The sequence below is a fragment of the Nerophis ophidion genome, linkage group LG05 (genome assembly GCF_033978795.1).
Source record: "Nerophis ophidion isolate RoL-2023_Sa linkage group LG05, RoL_Noph_v1.0, whole genome shotgun sequence".
Lineage (NCBI taxonomy): Eukaryota > Metazoa > Chordata > Actinopteri > Syngnathiformes > Syngnathidae > Nerophis > Nerophis ophidion.
The window spans coordinates 19,231,500-19,250,724 of NC_084615.1; the positions used below are offsets into that span (position 1 = coordinate 19,231,500).

At 38.5% G+C, this 19,225-nt stretch overlaps 1 protein-coding gene across 1 annotated transcript; it reads left to right on the forward strand.

Annotated features, from left to right (window-relative positions):
- Positions 1–3,758: 3,758 nt before the first annotated feature.
- Positions 3,759–18,633, forward strand: LOC133552808 (UDP-N-acetylglucosamine transferase subunit ALG13 homolog). The gene is made up of 4 exons (XM_061900305.1): positions 3,759–3,975; positions 8,320–8,482; positions 12,523–12,661; positions 12,726–18,633. The coding sequence occupies exons 1-4, from the start codon at positions 3,895–3,897 to the stop codon at positions 12,835–12,837; spliced, it is 495 nt and encodes a 164-aa protein (XP_061756289.1). The 5' UTR covers positions 3,759–3,894; the 3' UTR covers positions 12,838–18,633.
- The last annotated feature ends 592 nt before the right edge of the window (positions 18,634–19,225 follow it).

The following is a 19,225-nucleotide window of genomic DNA, read 5'->3' on the forward strand; positions in this document are numbered from 1 at the left end:
CCCCCGCCGCCTTCCTTTTAGTCAGAAACGGCACTCAAGCGTAATAAACAGGTGTTGGCGAGGTCGCAGCTTCTTTTTTAAAGCTGCTTTAATCTCTCTTCTAAACTTTATTACTTGTATTACGTCACCGTTTTGGACTTTTGAACAAGTATTTGATGGTATGGAAACATTTAATTTGAAGCATGCCTACTTTTAAGTTGCTGATAAACTGCTGTTGAGTTACACTGCAAGTGTACTCCTCATTCTATTTTTACAAGTTGGTCTAGACTTACACTATGTGCTGAAAATGCAGCTTTTGCTTCAGGGATGTTTGACTGTGGAAGAAAGTCTTATTTCGCAGGACATCTTTAAAGCTACAAAGTTGCCTGCTCACAATTAGTGAGAAGGGGGAGTACGTGAGTGAGGTGCACAGCGCGTGGGTCGCATCCTCCTCTTTCAATGTCCATTTTTGAGGAGGGGGAATCACGGGGGACCACCAAAGAAAGTGCAGAGTTTGTTGGATGACGTGACACGTGTTGCTTTACAGATGCAAAGAGTAGCAGAAGTGGTTATGCTATGGCACAGTTAAGCAGATTTAACATTGCTTTCATTTTTTTTATTAGTAACATATTTATTGCAAGCTAATGGTGTGAGTAGCCAGTTATAAACATTTAATTTTATACTAGTTTACTGCTTTTGTGACTTCAGAAAACATGGTATTTGTCTTGTTTTTTTTTTTATTAAGCTGAGAATTTAACAGAGCCTTAAAATAATTTCTGGTGCATCTTGGTGTCCGGTTTGTTTTTTTCTCAACAAAAGCTACCAACTGTAAATAAAACTTGACTTTTACGACATGACCGGTCCACTGCATCGGTCACCTAGGGAGGGTCCCCTCCACTTATATAAGACCTTTAAAGTCATTTTGATAGTAGGCTAATATAGACATTTAATCATGTGTTGCCTTCATTATAACACTTATATAAGACTTTTACAGTCATTTTGATAGTAGGCTAATATAGACACATCATGTGTTGTCTTCATTATAACACTTATATAAGACATTTAAAGTCATTTTGATAGTAGGCTATTATACCTAAAATAAACACTTACATAATGTGTTGCCTTCATTATAAAGTTTATATTAGTTTTAAAGTCATGTTGATAGTAGGCCAATATAGACACTTACTCCTTGTGTTGCCTTCATTGTAAGACTTGTATAAGACTTTTAATGTTATTTTGATAGTAGGCTAATATAGATACTTGCATTATGTGTTGTCTTCATTATAACACTTATATAAGACTTTTTAAAGTCATTTTGATAGTAGGCGAATATAGCTAATATAGACACTTATGTCATGTGTTGCCTTCATTATAACACTTATATAAGACTTTTAAAGTCATTTTGATAGTAGGCTATTATACCTAAAATAAACACTTACATAATGTGTTGCCTTCATTATAAAGTTTATATTAGTTTTAAAGTCATGTTGATAGTAGGCTAATATAGACACTTACTCCTTGTGTTGCCTTCATTATAAGACTTGTATAAGACTTTTAATGTTATTTTGATAGTAGGCTAATATAGATACTTGCATTATGTGTTGTCTTCATTATAACACTTATATAAGACTTTTTAAAGTCATTTTGATAGTAGGCGAATATAGCTAATATAGACACCTATGTCATGTGTTGCCTTCATTATAACACTTATATAAGACTTTTAAAGTCATTTTGATAGTAGGCTAATATAGACACATCATCAATCAATCGATGTTTATTTATAGAGCCCTAAATCACAAGTGTCTCAAAGGGCTGCACAAGCCACAACGACATCCTTGGTTCAGAGCCCACATAAGGGCAAGGAAAAACTCACAACCCAGTGGTATGTCAATGTGAATGACTCTGAGAAACCTTCATGTGTTGCCCTACCTTCATTATAACACTAATATAAGACTTTTAAAGTAATTTTGATAGTAGGCTAATTTAGACACATCATGTGTTGCCTTGATTATAACACTTATATATGACTTTTGAAGTAATTTTGATAGTAGGCTAATATAGACACTTACATCATGTGTTGCTTTCATTACAACACTAATATAAGAATTTTAAAGTCATGTTGATAGTAGGCTAATATAGACAGTTCATGTGTTGTCTTCATCATAACACTTATAAAAGACTTTTAAAGTAATTTTGATAGCAGGCTAATATATAGACACATCATGTGTTGTCTTCATAATAACACATAAGACTTAAAGTCATTTTGATAGTAGGCTATTATACATAATATAGACACTTACATAATGTGTTGCCTTCATTATAAAGTTTATATAAGAGTTTTAACGTCATGTTGATAGTACGCAAATATAGACACACCTCTTGTTGCCTTCATTATAACACTTATGTGAAGTGAAGTGAATTATATTTATATAGCGCTTTTTCTCTAGTGACTCAGAGCGCTTTACAAAGTGAAACCCAATATCTATTTTTTACATTTAAACCAGTGTGGGTGGCACTGGGAGCAGGTGGGTAAAGTGTATTGCCCAACGACACAACGGCAGTGACTAGGATGGCGGAAGCGGGGATCGAACCTGCAACCCACACGCTGCTGGCACGGCCACTCTACCAATCGAGCTATACCGCTATATACACATCATGTGTTGCCTTCATTATAAAGTTTATTTAAGACTTTTAAAGTCATTTTGATAATAGGCTAATATAGACACTTACATCATGTGTTGTCTTCATTATAACACTTATATAAGACTTTTAAAGTCACTTTGATACTAGGCTAATAGAGACACACCTTGTGTTGCCTTCATTATAACACTTATATAAGACATTTAAAGTAATTTAGATAGTAGGCTATTATACCTAAAATAAACACTTACATAATGTGTTGCCTTCATTATAAAGTTTATATTAGAGTTTTAAAGTCATGTTGATAGTAGGCTAATATAGACACTTACTCCTTGTGTTGCCTTCATTATAAGACTTGTATAAGACTTTTAATGTTATTTTGATAGTAGGCTAATATAGATACTTGCATTATGTGTTGTCTTCATTATAACACTTATATAAGACTTTTAAAGTCATTTTGATAGTAGGCTAATATAGACACAATGTGTTGCCTTCATTATAACACTTATATAAGACTTTAATAGTCATTTTGATAGAAGGCTCATATAGACACATCATGTGTTGCCTTCATTATAACACCTATATAAGACTTTAATAGTCATTTTGACAGTAGGCTAATATAGACACATCTATTGCCTTCATTATAACACTTATATAATACTTTTACAGTCATTTTGATAGTAGGTTAATATAAACACATAATGTGTTGCCTTCATTATAAAGTTTATATAAGACTTTTAAAGTCATTTTGATAGTAGGCTAATGTAGACACATCATGTGTTGTCTTCATTATAACACTTTAATAGTCATTTTGATAGTAGGCTAATATAGACACATCTGTTGCCTTCATTATAAGACTTATATCATACTTTTACAGTCATTTTGATAGTAGGTTAATATAAACAATGTGTTGCCTTCATTATAAAGTTTATACAAGACTTTTAAAGTCATTTCGATAGTAGGCTAATATAGACACTTACTCATGTGTTGTCTTCATTATTTGCGGCTCCAGCCAAATTTTTTTTTGTATTTTTGGTCCAGTATGGCTCCTTCAACATTTTGTGTTGCTGACTCCTGCAGCATTCTGTAGAAACGCTGCAGTTCTCCTCCAGGTCACAAGAGGCGCCAAAAGCCTGTGGCGGTAGTGACGTCACGCACTCACTCCGGAAAAGACCTGTCAGACGGCGGCTGCTAGCCGCGTGTTTTGGTGACGTAGCAAACAACAGAAGACACTTTTTATAAATTTAATTAGAGCATTTATTCTCACGCACAGCGATGAAGACTGTGTTTGTTACCGTGGGAACTACCAGCTTCGACCAGCTTATCGAGGAAATAACGTCTGCCCATGCTGTTAAGGTGAGTGGAGAGAGGTGTGTACTATAGCAGTGCTTCTCAACCTTTTTTCAGTGATGTACCCCCTGTCAACATGTTTTTAATTCAAGTACCCCCTAATCAGAACAAAGCATTTTTATTTGAAAAACAGAGATAAAGAAGCCAAATACAGCCCTATGTCATCAGTTTCCGATTCATTAAATTATATAACAGTGCAAAATATTGCTCATTTGTAGTGGTCTTCCTTATATATCAATGATGAAACATTAACATTGCAACACATGCCAATACGGCCTTTTAAGTTTACTTAATTGCAATTTTAAATTTCCCGGGACTTTTTTCTTGAAAACGTCACGAAAAGATGACGTGTACGCGTGACGTCACGGGCTCTTAGGAATATGAGCGCTGCGCACACACACAGCTAAAAGTCGTCTGCTTTAAAGGCATAATTACACAGTATTTTGGAGATCTGTGTTGCTGAATCTTTTGCAATGTGTTCAATTAATATTGGAGAAGTCAAAGTAGAGAGACAGAGTTGGGAAGCTTTAGCCTTTAGCCACACGAACACACGGTGATTCCTTGTTTAAAATTCACGGAGGTGAAACTTTCCTATGGATCACAGCGGACATGGATTTCGACCTCATGTCAACCAGCAGGTTTCAGTGAGAAAATTGTGTTTAAAAAGTCGCCTCTAACCGGAGATCAGCTGAGCTCGTGCCGCCCATAAAGCTGCCGTCGACTTCCCTGAGACACTGCGCGTCAACACACCCGTTGACACACACCTCCGACTATCAGGTTCTGTCAAACTCACTAAAACACTAGCAACACAATAGAAAGATAAGGGATTTCCCAGAATTATCCTATTAAATGTGTCTAAAAACATATGAATCCGTCTTAATGCAACGCGATTGCAATCGCGTTTTTTTGTTTTTTTCTAGTCCGTCGCTATCAATATCCTCAAACACGAATCTTTCATCCTCGCTCGAATTAATGGGGAAGTTGTCGTTTTCTCCGTCAGAATAGCACTTTTTGTTGGAGGCTCCCATTAAAATCAATGTGAATATATGTGGAGCCATCAACATGTGACGTCATCGTCTGCGACTTCCGGTAGAGGCAGGGCTTTTCTCCAGTTGCGAACTTTATCGTGGATGTTCTCTACTAAATCCTTTCAGCAAAAATATGGCAATATCGTGAAATGATGAAGTATGACACATAGAATGGACCTGCTATCCCCGTTTAAATAAGAACATCTCATTTCAGTAGGCCTTTTAAAGTGCCTTCTTTGAATAGAATAAAATAGAAAGTACTTTATTGATCCCTGGGGGAAATTCAGCACCTTAGTTTGCTCACAATAAACAATGATAATAATATGATATAATATAAATATATCGTACATATATTCTACATTTAAGTGCAGTCAAGGAACATATGCATTATGCAGTCAGATGGCTGACGGTATGAAGGACCTCCTGTGTGGTTCTGTGTTGCATTTTGGGAGTCTGAGCCTTCCACTGAACGTGCTCATTCTCTCTGCAAGGTTTCGAGTGTAGTGGGTGGGAGGTGTTGTCCATAATGGCTATAGGTTTTGCTTTAAACTTCTCTCTGACACCACCGCCAGAGAGTCCAGCTCCACTCCCACCACGTTACTGGCCTTCTCTACCAACTTGTCCAGTCTGTTTGTGTCCCTTGCTCTCAGCCCGCTGCCCCAGTAATCCATGGCGTACAAGAAGGCCCCCGCCACCACCGACTCGTAGAACATCTTCAACATCTTTGTACAGACCATGAAGGATCTTAGCCTCCTGAGGAAGTAGAGGCGGCTCTGTCCCTTCTTGTAGAGAGCCTCAGCGAGTTTTGACCCATTCAGCTTGTTGTCCATGTGTACTCCGAGGTATTTATAATCCTCTACCATGTCCACATAGACCCCCCTGATAGAAACAAGGGTCGCCGGAGTACTCCTCCTCCTTACCAGGTCCACAACTAGCTCCTTGGTCTATGTCACATTGAACTGGAGGTGGTTCTTTCCACAGCATGTGACAAAGGGGATTGTAATAGAGATCCATCTGGATTCATGAACTTAATTCTAAACATTTCTTCAATCAATCAATGTTTATTCATATAGCCCTAAATCACCAGTGTCTCAAAGGGCTGCACAAACCACAACGACATCCCCGGTAGAGCCCACATAGGGGCAAGGAAAACTCACCCCCCTAGTGGGACGTCGGTGACAGTGACAATGATGACTATGAGAAACATTGGAGAGGATCGCATATGTGGGCACCCCCTCGCCCCCCTCCCTGGGAGACGGAAAGCAATGGATGTCAACCGCGAGAGTCCAGTCCAAAGTGTATCCAACACAGTAGCGAGAGTCCCGTCCATAGTGGAGCCAACAGGAAACCATCCTAAGCGGAGGCGGATCAGCAGCGCAGAGATGTCCTCAACCGATCCACAGGCGAGCGGTCCATCCTGGGTCCCGACTCTGGACGAGCGGTCCATCCTGGGTCCCGACTCTGGACAGCCAGTACGTCATCCATGGCCACCGGACCGGACCCCCTCAACAAAGGAGAGTGGGACAGAGGAGAAAAAGATAAGAAACGGCAGATCAACTGGTCTAAAAAGGCGGTCTATTTAAAGGCTAGAGTATATAAACAAGTTTTAAGGTGAGACTTAAATGCTTCTACTGATGTAGCATCTCTGGAGCCCCAATAGAAAACACTCTATAGCCCGCAGACTTTTTTTGGGGCTCTGGGAATCACTAATAAGCCGGAGTCCTTTGAAGGCAGATTTCTTGCCGGGACATATGGTACAATACAATCAGTGAGCTAGACCGTGTAGTATTTTTACCCAAGTAGTAAAACCTTCATGTCACATCTTAGGGGTCGGGAACCTTTTGGGCTGAGAGAGCCATGAAAGCCAATGTATTTCCATGAGAGCCATATCATATTTTTTAACACTGAATACAACTAAATGCGTGCATTTTTAAGTCAGACCAACATTTTTAGAGTATAATAAGTCTCTTATTCTTTTTAATAACGTTGTTATTCTGAAGCTAACCAATAATAAATACATTGTCCTGTCTGTTGATCATGTTTTTGTTTGGCCATGTGCTGTTTGTCCTTTGGACTCTTTAAGTTCCTGTTTTTTTCCACTCCCTTGTCTGGTTTCCTTCGTTACTCATTTTGTCCACCTGTCTCTGGTTGACAAAATGCCCGCTCACCTGCTTCCCGAGCACTAATCAGAGGCAGTATTTAAGCTCCTCTTTGCCAGTCAGTCGCCCTGTGCTTACTTGTTTCATGCCTTGCCATAGTTTCGTGCTTCAAGTAAGTTTTGTTTGATTTATGTTCTTAGTCTGTTTATGCGTTAGCTTTGTTTTTTAGCCCAAGTTGTGCCTCCGTTGTGAGCGATTTTTGTTTGTATATTTTTTTTAGTTAAAATTAAATCATGTTTTTACCTAAATGCAATGTACCGAGTAGTCCGTCTGCCTTCTTGGGAGAACGACCCCGCAGCAAGCTGCAACCCCCCACCCCCATCGTGACATAAAATACTTCTTACCATTAATGCGACTTCTTGAACAGGTGCGGTAGAAAACGGATGGATGGATTTAAATGCATGAGAATTTTTTGTATTTTGCACGTTATTTTTAGCACTGTGATTACCAGCGAAATTATTCATAATTATCGCGTTAAACAAATGTCAGCTAAGATTTATCTGAGAGCCAGATACAGTCATCAAAAGAGCCACATCTGGCTATAGAGCCATAGGTTCCCTACCCCTGTCTTAAGTGCACAGGAAGCCAGTGCAAGTGAGCCTGTATAGGCGTAATATGATCGAACTTTCTTGTTTTTGTCAAAAAAAGAAATCTTAAACATCAATATTTATGGAACATGTCCCCAAAAATTCTAGCTGTCAACACTGAATATTGCATTGTTGCATTTCTTTTCACACTTTATGAACTTCCATCCATCCATCCCTCCATTTTCTACCGCTTATTCCCTTTCGGGGTCGCGGGGGGCGCTGGCGCCTATCTCAGCTACAATCGGGCGGAAAGCGGGGTACACCCTGGACAAGTCGCCACCTCATCGCAGGGCCAACACAGATAGACAGACAACATTCACTCTCACATTCACACACTAGGGCCAATTTATGAACTTACATTCATATTATGTTTAAGTATTATTCAATAAATATATTGATAAAGGATTTTTGAATTGTTGCTATTTTTAGAATATTTTAAAAAAATCTCACGTACCCCTTGGCATACCTTCAAGTACCCCCAGGGGTACGCGTACCCCCATTTGAGAACCACTGTACTTAATGAATCACGCAATGTAAGAAATATCATCCTATAAAGTGAGTATTGTTGTGACACAGGCTTTAAAAGACCGCGGATATGAGCAGTTGGTCCTTCAGGTTGGACGAGGGTCCTTCCTCCCAGACGCCCACACCTGTCCACACATCTACCTGGAGGTGTTTGCCTTCAAAGACTCCATAGCAGAGGACATGGAGCAGGCAGACCTGGTCATCAGCCACGCAGGCAAGTGCTCACATCTTTCTACTGACATGCAACACTGTGTCCATGCTGGTTAGACGCTTCTGAAACTCACTTGCTGTCGATTTCATCAAAATTGACACACACAGCTATAGACATCCACAATGTATCCCACTAGGCATCATCCAAATCAATCACGTACTGTATTTTCCGGACCATAGGGCGCACCGGATTATAAGGAGCACTGCCGGTGAGCGGGTCTAGTCAGGTCTATTTTCATACAATTGGCGCACCGGGTTATAAGGCGCATTAAAGGAGTCATAAATAATGATAAATGGGTTATAGTTGTATAGCGCTTTTCTACCTTAAAAGTAGGGCTGGGAGATATATGGAATATACTGGATGTATCGCGGGTTTGAGTCTGTGCGATATAGAAAATGACTATATGGTGATGTTGGAGTATACATTGTAACACAGTAGCTTTTAGCTGCAGGCATTACAGTACAGCAGGGGTCACCAACCTTTTTGAAACCAAGAGCTACTTCTTGGGTACTGATTAATGCAAAGGGCTACCAGTTTGATACACACTTAAATAAATTGCCAGAAATAGCCAATTTGCTCTATTTACCTTTAACTCTATGTTATTGTCAATATTTAATGATATTTATCTTTGTGGAAACACTGATCATCTTAATGATTTCTCACAATAAATATATATAGAAACATATATATATATATATATATATATATATATATAAATAAAAAAATGGGTATTTCTGTCTGTCATTCCGTCGTACATTTTTTTTCCTTCTGCGGAAGGTTTTTTTTAGAGAATAAATGATGAAAAAAACACTTTATTGAACGGTTTAAAAGAGGAGAAAACACGAAAAAAATTTAAATCTAATTTTGAGACATAGTTTATCTTCAATTTCGACTCTTTAAAATTCAAAATTCAACCGAAAAAAAGGAGAGAAAAACTAGCTAATTTGAATCTTTTTGAAAACATACAAAAAATAATTTATGGAACATCATTAGTAATTTTTCCTGATTAGGATTAAATTTAGAATTTTGATGACATGTTTTAAATAGGTTAAAGTCCAATCTGCATTTTGTTAGAATATATAACAAGGTGGACTTAGCTATTTTTCAAACAAAGACACATCATTATTTCTTTTAGATTTTCCAGAACCAACATTTTAAAAGATATTCAAAAGACTTTGAAATAAGATTTAAATTTGATTCTACAGATTTTCTGGATTTTTTTTTAATTTAATCATAATACGTTTGAAGAAATATTTCACAAATATTCTTTGTCGAAAAACAACAAGCTGAAATGAAGAATTAAATCAAAATGTATTTATTATTCTTTACAATAAAAAAAATGATTTACTTGAACTTTGATTTAAATTGTCAGGAAAGAAGAGGAAGGAATTTAAAAGGCAAAAAGGTTTATGTGTTTAAAAATCCTAAAATCATTTTTAAGGTTGTATTTTTTCTCTAAAATTGTCTTTCTGAAAGTTATAAGAAGCAAAGTAAAAAAGATGAATGAATTTATTTAAACAAGTGAAGGCCGAGTCTTTAAAATATTTTCTTGGATTTTCAAATTCTATTGAGTTTTGTCCCTCTTAGAATTAAAAATGTCGAGCAAAGCGAGACCAGCTTGCTAGTAAATAAATACAATTTAAAAAAAATAGAGGCAGCTCTCTGGTAAGTGCTGCTATTTGAGCTATTTTTAGAACAGGCCAGCGGGCGACTCATCTGGTCCTTACGGGCTACCTGGTGCCCACGGGCACCGCGTTGGTGACCCCTGCACTACAGGCTCTTCTCACTCTTTCTTGTCTCTCCTTTCTCACAGAGACATAAAACAAGCACACCTTCTTACATACGTCACATACTGTCGCGCGTGCAACGTCATACGCCCTCGCCGAGCAGAGAGGTAGCGGCATCGGTAAAGTTAACTGTGATGCTAGCGGAGTGGTAACACGAGAGAGAGAGAAGGTGGGAATCTGGTAACAAATGAAGGAAGAAAAACATCATGGGGTCCATCGTCTGGCGTTGGTTTGGCTTCAAGCGGGAAGATGTTGAACGGACAACCGTAATATGTCAAGTATGCGGCAAAAGCATTGCTACAAAAAGTAGCAGCTCTACTAATTTGTAGCATCATTTGAAAAGTCACCCGCTAGAGAATGAGGAGTGCTTGAAACTCCGCATGTCAACATGTCCGGCCGGTGCCATACCCACAAAATGACGAAGCAACCATTTCCACATCAACACCGTATGAAACAAATATTCAACGTCCGCAGGAACCTACCACGTAGCGAAAGACATACACTATTTAAATTCCTATTATGCAGCTCATTTTTATTTGACACTTATTGAAATATCTTGTGTGACATCATGCACAAAAGTGCACTTTATTTGTTTTCAACTGTTGTAGTGGCGTTCTGTACAAAAAGTGCACTTTAATTTAGTGTTGTTTTGATATGTCATCTTAGTGACATCATGCACAAAAGTGCACTAATAGCTTGTTTTAAAATGTCTCTGACAATCTTGCACTTTCTGTTTTGGAAATGACATGAATGTTTGTGCCACTGCCTAATAACTGTTTCATAAATACACTCTTAGTTGTGTTTTCCCTCTCTGCATGAAAGTTTAAAATTAGCATGTATGAATGCAGTATGAAGAAGAATGTTTGAATGTAGACACATAGAATCATCATACTGCTGTGATTATATGCATCAAGTGTTCATTCAAGGCTAAGGCAAAATAAGGAGATACATATGGTGTATCGTGACATGGCCTAAAAATATCAAGATATTAATAAAAGGCTAGAACTAGAAGATAGAGAAAAAGTAGAAGCTTAGTGACTATAAAGGTGGAGTCGCACAATTTTTCAGGATTTATTCAAATCCGAAATAAGGATCAGCAGGTACCAGAAGATGAGAAAAGTTGCTTTTGCATAATATTGTGAAACAAAACGCCAGATAATGTCTTACCTTATAAACGCATCATAATAATACTCTTATGTTGAAGCACGGTACAATCCATCAAGCGGTGGGGCTAGAGCAGGTGTCTTAAACACGCAGGCCGTTTGCCGCCCGCGAGACGTTATTTTGCGTCCCGCACCTTAATATGTAATTTAATGTTGGTGCGGCCCTCAAGTTTTATATGAAGCGTTTTATATGAAGCGTCATACTTGCATACCCTCGATTTTTTGGGGAAACTCCCAATTTTCAGTGCCCCTCCAGGGGTAAACATTCACCCGAATTCCACCCAAACAACAATAATAAGGTGGCATCGTGGAGGTACTGCCTTTGGCGTGCCATCCCAGTCAAATGTTGTATTTGGCTTCTGCAGACGCAGTAAGCGACTACAAGACATAGTTGATCAACACCCACACAGGTCACACTGAGGGTGGCCGTACAAACAACCTTAACACTGTTACAAATATGTGCCACACCGTGAACCCAGACCAAACAAGAATGACAAACACATTTTGGGAGAACATTCGCACCCTAACACAACACAACAGAACAAGTACCCAGAATCCCATGCAGCCCTCTTCCGGGCTACATTATACACCCCCGCCCCACCCCAACTCCGCCCCCTATTGTAGTGGGCGGGAGTTAGTTGCATGTTAGATTTTTTAAGAAATCTCTTCTTGTGGCCCAGCCTCACCCAGTTTCTGCATCCAGTGGCCCCCGGGTAAATACAGTTTGAGACCCCTGGGCTAGAGTATACACATGGGACTTAAATGTTTCTACTGAAGTATCATCTCTAACTGTTACCGGGAGAGCATTCCAGATGACTGGAGAGAAATGAGGGGGAAACATCATCCAAATGTAATCAAGAGATTAGCTTTCATGATTAGATCTGGAGAACTGTTGTGATGCAAACAAGAGTGTGATCTGTGAGCTGCTTCTACACTGGGATTCCCCACATGTTATTGGTGTGAAGAATGCTGCAAGAAGGCAAATAGCACCAGTTATGGCCTTCCATGTTTTTCAAATGAGTTCCAAACCGGATGGTTGTCCGTGTCGACCAGAAGTTACCCCGTTGGTAATCTGCCGCCTGGTCTCCCCCAGGTGCGGGAAGCTGCTTGGAGGCCCTGGGTGCGGGCAAAGCCTTGCTGGTGGTGGTCAATGACAAGCTGATGGACAACCACCAGCTGGAACTGGCCAGGCAGCTGCACCAGGACTCCCATTTGCTCTACTGCACCTGCAGGTAAGTCTGAGGGCTGCACACCACGGTAGAACCCGAGACAAAAGAATGTTTGTTTGCCTCTCAGCACTCTGACGGAAACACTGCGGACCATGGATCTGTCCGTCCTTCAGCCCTTTGTGCCCGGTCAGCCAAAGAAGTTTGCGGACTTCATGAAAAGAGCTCTAGGTCTCCAGTAAAGCTTCATGTTGATGATTACCAGCGGATGGCAGAGGGTGTGTCAGTCCATTAGGCCTAAAAATGAGCGATCATCCATCTTCACCAAGACAGGACTTTGGTCACTTGTTTGACATTTCCAGCACCCGAGGGCCGGCTGCTGCCAGATCATTATTAAGAAAAAATGACCGACAGAAAGGCGAGAAACACTTTTTATTACAACAGACTCTCGCTCCGCCTTAGGACCGACTGACCCATGTTCCTCTGCTGTCCACATGGAACCCTTCTCCACAAGTTCTTGTTTGAATATCTGCTACTACCACCAAGATCTGCACCCGTCTTACTGTCTATATCAACCAACACCTTTTCTGGGGTCTGACGGGCGTCGGCATCGGGCGCCTCAACCCGGCGTTCGGTTCATCCCGCAGAGCCGGTTCTGATAACCAAAAATGGCCCCACTTTTATCTTGGCACAACCTAGAACAGGGGTCTCCAGCCTCGTTCAAGCCAGGCAGCAGTTCAGAAGAGATGTGGGTGTGAAACTACTGGATTTGACGGAACAAGCCTGAACTACTGCCTGGCTTATTTTGCAATGACTGATTGTAAGGATTGCAAGGCATCCTCACTGCACCTGTGCCCGGGTTTTGAACTTGCCGTCAAAACTCTAAAGACTGACCACACAGTTCCTGTCTTCACAATAAATGCACTGCTTCTTTCTGCCGGCGTTAACACAATAAGAGTCTCAGAAAGCTGGCGCACACAAGCGAGCAAGCCACAGAGTTTGCCGCCATTGTATAATCAAGCTCCGGCCGAGTCATACCAAAGACTATAAAAATGGGCGTCAGTACCTCCCTGCTTGGCACTCAGCATCAAGGGTTGGAATTGGAGATTAAATCACCAAAAATTATTCCCGGGCGTGGCCACTGCTGATGCCCACTGCTCCCCTTACTTCCTAGGAGGTGATCAAGGGTGATGGGTCAAATGCAGAGAATAATAGAATAGAATAGAATAAAAAAGTTCTTTATTGATCCCTAGTGGAAATTCAGCACCACAGTTTGCTCACAATAGACAATAAACACGTAGTTATTTTTACATGTGAATAACATAAATACAGCCTATTATGCATCATTATTCACATGTGAATAACAGTCCATTATACAGCATTATTCACATGTGAATAACATAAATACAGTCTATTATACAGTATGATTCACATGTGAATAATATAGTCTATTATACAGCATTATTCACATGTAAATAACATAAATACAGTCTACTATACAGTATGATTCACATGTGAATAACAGTCTATTATACAGCATGATTCACATGTAAATAACATAAATACAGTCTATTATACAGCATTATTCACATGTGAATAACATAAATACAGTCTATTATACAGCATTATTCACATGTAAATAATATACAGTGTATCATACAACATTATTCACATGTGAATAACATAAATACAGTATTATACAGCATTATTCACATGTAAATAACATAAATACAGTATTGTACGGCATTATTCACATGTGAATAACTACGGTCTATTATACAGCATTATTCACATGTGAATAATATAAATACAGTCTATTATACAGCATCATTCACATGTAAATAACATAAATACAGTATTATACGGCTATCACATGTTAATATAAATACAGTCTATTATACAGCATTATTCACATGTGAATAACATAAATACAGTCTATTATGCAGCATTATTCACATGTGAATAACAGTCTATTATACAGCATTATTAATATGTAAATAACATAAATACAGTCTATTATACAGTATGATTCACATGTGAATACAGTCTATTATACAGCATTATTAACATGTAAATAACATAAATACAGTCTATTATACAGTATGATTCACATGTGAATAACAGTCTATTATACAGTATTATTAACATGTAAATAACATACAGTCCATTATACATTATGATTCACATGTGAATACAGTCTATTATACAGCATGATTCACATGTAAATAACATAAATATAGTTTATTATACGGATATCACATGTTAATATAAATACAATCTATTATACAGCATTATTCACATGTGAATAACAGTCTATTATACAGCATTATTCACATGTGAATAACAGTCTATTATACATCATTATTAACATGTGAATAACATGAATACAGTCTATTATTTCGCCACAACTTAACTTAAAAGGAGTATGGAAGCTGGACAAACAAGATGGCAAAAATAAAGCACTCTAATTGGTGTTGGGCAGAAAAGAGGACTTTTTTCCTCTATTTGAAAATGTGGATGTTACTCTCTAATTCCAATCAATGCAAGTCATCATATTTAGGAAATACAGTAACTTTTATTATTGTCTTCATGAAAGAAAGGAATGTTAAACATGCTTTAATTCTCATTAAACACCTTTTGAACTTGTTAACGTTTGTTTCATAAATAAATCAATATAAATGATCTCCTCCACTTGGTCCATTAAAGAGTAGCTGGCCCCTGATGTACAGTAAGGATATGCTAGAGAGGAAGACCAGATACTGGTCAGAGTTTAATCACCATGTCCACCTCAAGCAGGCCAAAGTCCAGTTTCAATTCACTTTGTATCAAAATAATCTCAAACTTGCACGCTGAGTCGACTTCGCTCCAAAGAACGGGATTTCCCTCGACCTGCAGTTCAAGTCGTGTCAGGAAAATAGATGTATATTTATGGTTTGAAGACTTTATACTGGGTAATAAGGAAGGCGCCATTAAAATGTTGTTGTGATTATTCTAGCCACCATTGTGCAAGTGGCAGGCGGTTGAGATCACACTGGGATATTTGCCTGGTAACCTGATAGTCCGCTGTGTGTCTCAAGGTTACACACACACACACCTGTTGGTACTGAATTCACTGTGGGTGTTGACTTAACCTTTTCACTTACTTGAAGCACTTTCATCACCAGTGGCTAGTGCCTTGAACTAATTAAGACTAGTATGTACCAACTAGGAACTTCTAATCACGGTCATAAATATTACAAACCCCGTTTCCATATGAGTTGGGAAATTGTGTTAGATGTAAATATAAACGGAATACAATGATTTGCAAATCCTTTTCAACCCATATTCAGTTGAATGCACTACAAAGACAAGATATTTGATGTTCAAACTCATAAACTTTATTTTTTTTTGCAAATAATAATTCGAAATTTATGGCTGCAACACGTCCCAAAGTAGTTGGGAAAGGGCATATTCACCACTGTGTTACATTACCTTTTCTTTTAAAAACCCTCAATAAACGTTTGGGAACTGAGGAAATTAATTGTTGAAGCTTTGAAAGTGGAATTCTTTCCCACTCTTGCTTGATATACACCTTAAGTTGTTCAACAGTCCGAGGTCTTGTTGTCGTATTTTACGCTTCATATTGCGCCACACATTTTCCATGGGAGACATGTCTGGACTGCAGGCGGGCCAGGAAAGTACCCGCACTCTTTTACTACGAAGCCACGCTGTTGTACCACGTGGCTTGGCATTGTTTTGCTGAAATAAGCAGGGGCGCCCATGATAATGTTGCTTGGATGACAACATACGTTGCTCCAAAACCTGTATGGACCTTTCAGCATTAATAGTGCCTTCACAGATGTGTAAGTTACCCATGCCTTGGGCACTAATACACCCCCATACCATCACAGATGCTGGCTTTTGAACTTTGCGCCTATAATTATTTAAGTGTGATTTGTTTTTAAGTGTCATTCCGGAGGACGCCACGTCCTCTGTTTCCAAATTTAATTTGAAATGTGGACTCCTCAGACCACAGAACACTTTTAAACTTTGCATCAGTCCATCTTAAATGAGCCCGGGCCCAGCGAAGCCGGCGGCGTTCCTGGGTGTTTTTGATAAATGGCTTTAGCTTTGCATAGTTGAGTTTTAACTTGCACTTACAGATGTAGTGACAAACTGTATTTCTTCCGTCCAAAGGCAAAACCCAGTAACTCAATTTTGGTCAAAACTGAGCTGATAATAATTTTGGAGTTCCTAAGTGATATGCTTTACATTAGTGTATGCGATATTGTAATTTGTTCCTTAAGTAAGCTGTTACGCGCATGGCAGGACCTAGCAACTACCACATAACCGCGTAGATACAACAGAAAATCCTAGTATCTCAAGGGACCAATCGGAGCTTCTTTGTCAATCGCCTTATTGTCTGTCTTTAATGAGACATTTGCACGAATGGGGGCCGACGGTCAACCTGATTATGTGATATTATGGCACGAGGGGATATTTGGAAGATTGGCCCAGGACGTTGCAAGCACCTTCATTAAATGTATTGTTCTTGATTCTTCCCCTTGCATACTTTTTTTGGGCGGATAACTGTGGAGGTCAAAATAAAAACTGGATGCAGAATGGGGCCCACCCGAGATTGTGATAAAATATCTGGAGAAAGGGCACACATTCATGAGAGCAGATTCAAACCATGGCTCAATCGGCAAGAAAATGAAAGCTCAAGAAAACCTCTATACGTTTGATGACTTTGTAGATCTTTGTAAGACAGCATCAAGATAGATTGGTTTTCCTTTGTTTTCTCAAAATCAGCTAGACGTGAGTTACTAGGTTTTGCCTTTGCACGGGAGATTTAGTGACAGTGGTTTTCTGAAGTGTTCCTGAGCCCATGTGGCGATATCCTTTACACACTGTCGGTTTTTGATGGAGTACCGCCTGAGGGGTCAAAGTTCCGTAATATCATGGCTTACGTGCAGTGATTTCTCCAGATTCTCTGAACCTTTTGATGATTTTACGGACCGTAGATGGTAAAATCCCTAAATTCCTTGCAATAGCTCGTTGAGAAATGTTGTTCTAAAACTGTTCGACAATTTGCTTACAAATTGGTGACCCTCGCCCCATCCTTGTTTGTGAATTACTTAACATTTCATGGAAGCTGCTTTTATACCCAACCATGGCACCCACCTGTTCCCAATTAGCCTGCACACCTGTGGGATGTTCCAAATAAGTGTTTGATGAGCATTCCTCAACTTTAGCAGTATTTATTGCCACCTTTCCCAACTTCTTTGTCATGTGTTGTTGGCATCAAATTCTAAAGTTAATGATTATTTGCACACAAAAAAAATGTTTATCAGTTTTAACGTCAAATATGTTGTCTTTGTAGCATATTCAACTGAATATGAGTTGAAAAGGATTTGCAAATCATTGTATTCCGTTTATATTTACATCTAACACAATTTCCCAACTCATATGGAAACGGGGTTTGTACTTATTGTTATGAAGGTGTCTGTTACTAAATGATATACATACTTGCATTGTATATATAAAATGTTGATGGAGGCTTTAAAAGTTGTTTTCGAGGTTTGAAGGCTCCAATGGTGACTACCATCCGCTACATTGTTCGAGAGTTTTTTTTATTATCTTTAGAATTTAAAAAAAAATACTTGTGTTCTTGTCTTTATTGTCAACATTTATTATGTACGTATTCTATAGACCTGATGTTATATCATGATAAATGACCAAGACTGCATCTGTTTATTATTACTTCATAAAACCACCTTTTTGGTTATTATATTTTCCTTATAAAGTAATAAATTTAACTTAAAATACTTCAGGTTGAGGGCTTTTTCTTATATTTTTTCATGTGAGATTAAAAATGGATCAATTAATTACAGCTCATGAATAATTAATTTCCTTAATGGCTTGACTGCGCTAGTTTGAGCCAATTTAACTTAACTCAAAGTTGTTTCCAGCCAATATCTCCCCTAGGCAGCAAAGTCACGCAGGTGTAAGAAGAAGTTAACCACTGCATAATAAAATTAAAATAAAGTCAAACTACAGGACGTGTATGAATACAGTCATTTATAGTATGTATGATGCCAAATACTGTCTGGTGTGTGTGGTCCTATGGCAGGGGTGTCCAAAGTGCGGCCCGGGGGCCATTTGTGGCCCACATGTTATTTTTTAACGGCCCCATGGCACATTTTAAGAATAAAACTTAAAAAAATAAACATAAAAATTGGTGTAAAAGAGCAAACAGGTGAAATGTAACAAGAAATTGTTATAACACAAAGCTGCCATGCAGGCTGTTTCTTTCTTTTAAAAAATAATAATGAATCAAAATCAATGTCATTTTGAATTATTGACCTATTCAAGGCTCCAATTACGTCACATTAAATATTCCACTTTGAAATATATTTTGGGGAAAATGTTGCATATTTTGTGTTTTGCCATATAAAAAAACTGAGATGTTTTTTTGTTTTTTTTTTAAAGAAGGGCCTAAAACAAACAAAAAACATTAACAACAATAAAACTAATAATTGACGGATAGATCTGAAGTTGATCTCGAGATTATTGTGCTAAAAGTAAACGGTAAAAAAAAATATATGTAATTTATTTTTTAACACTTTAATGAGTGGGATCCCCAATTAT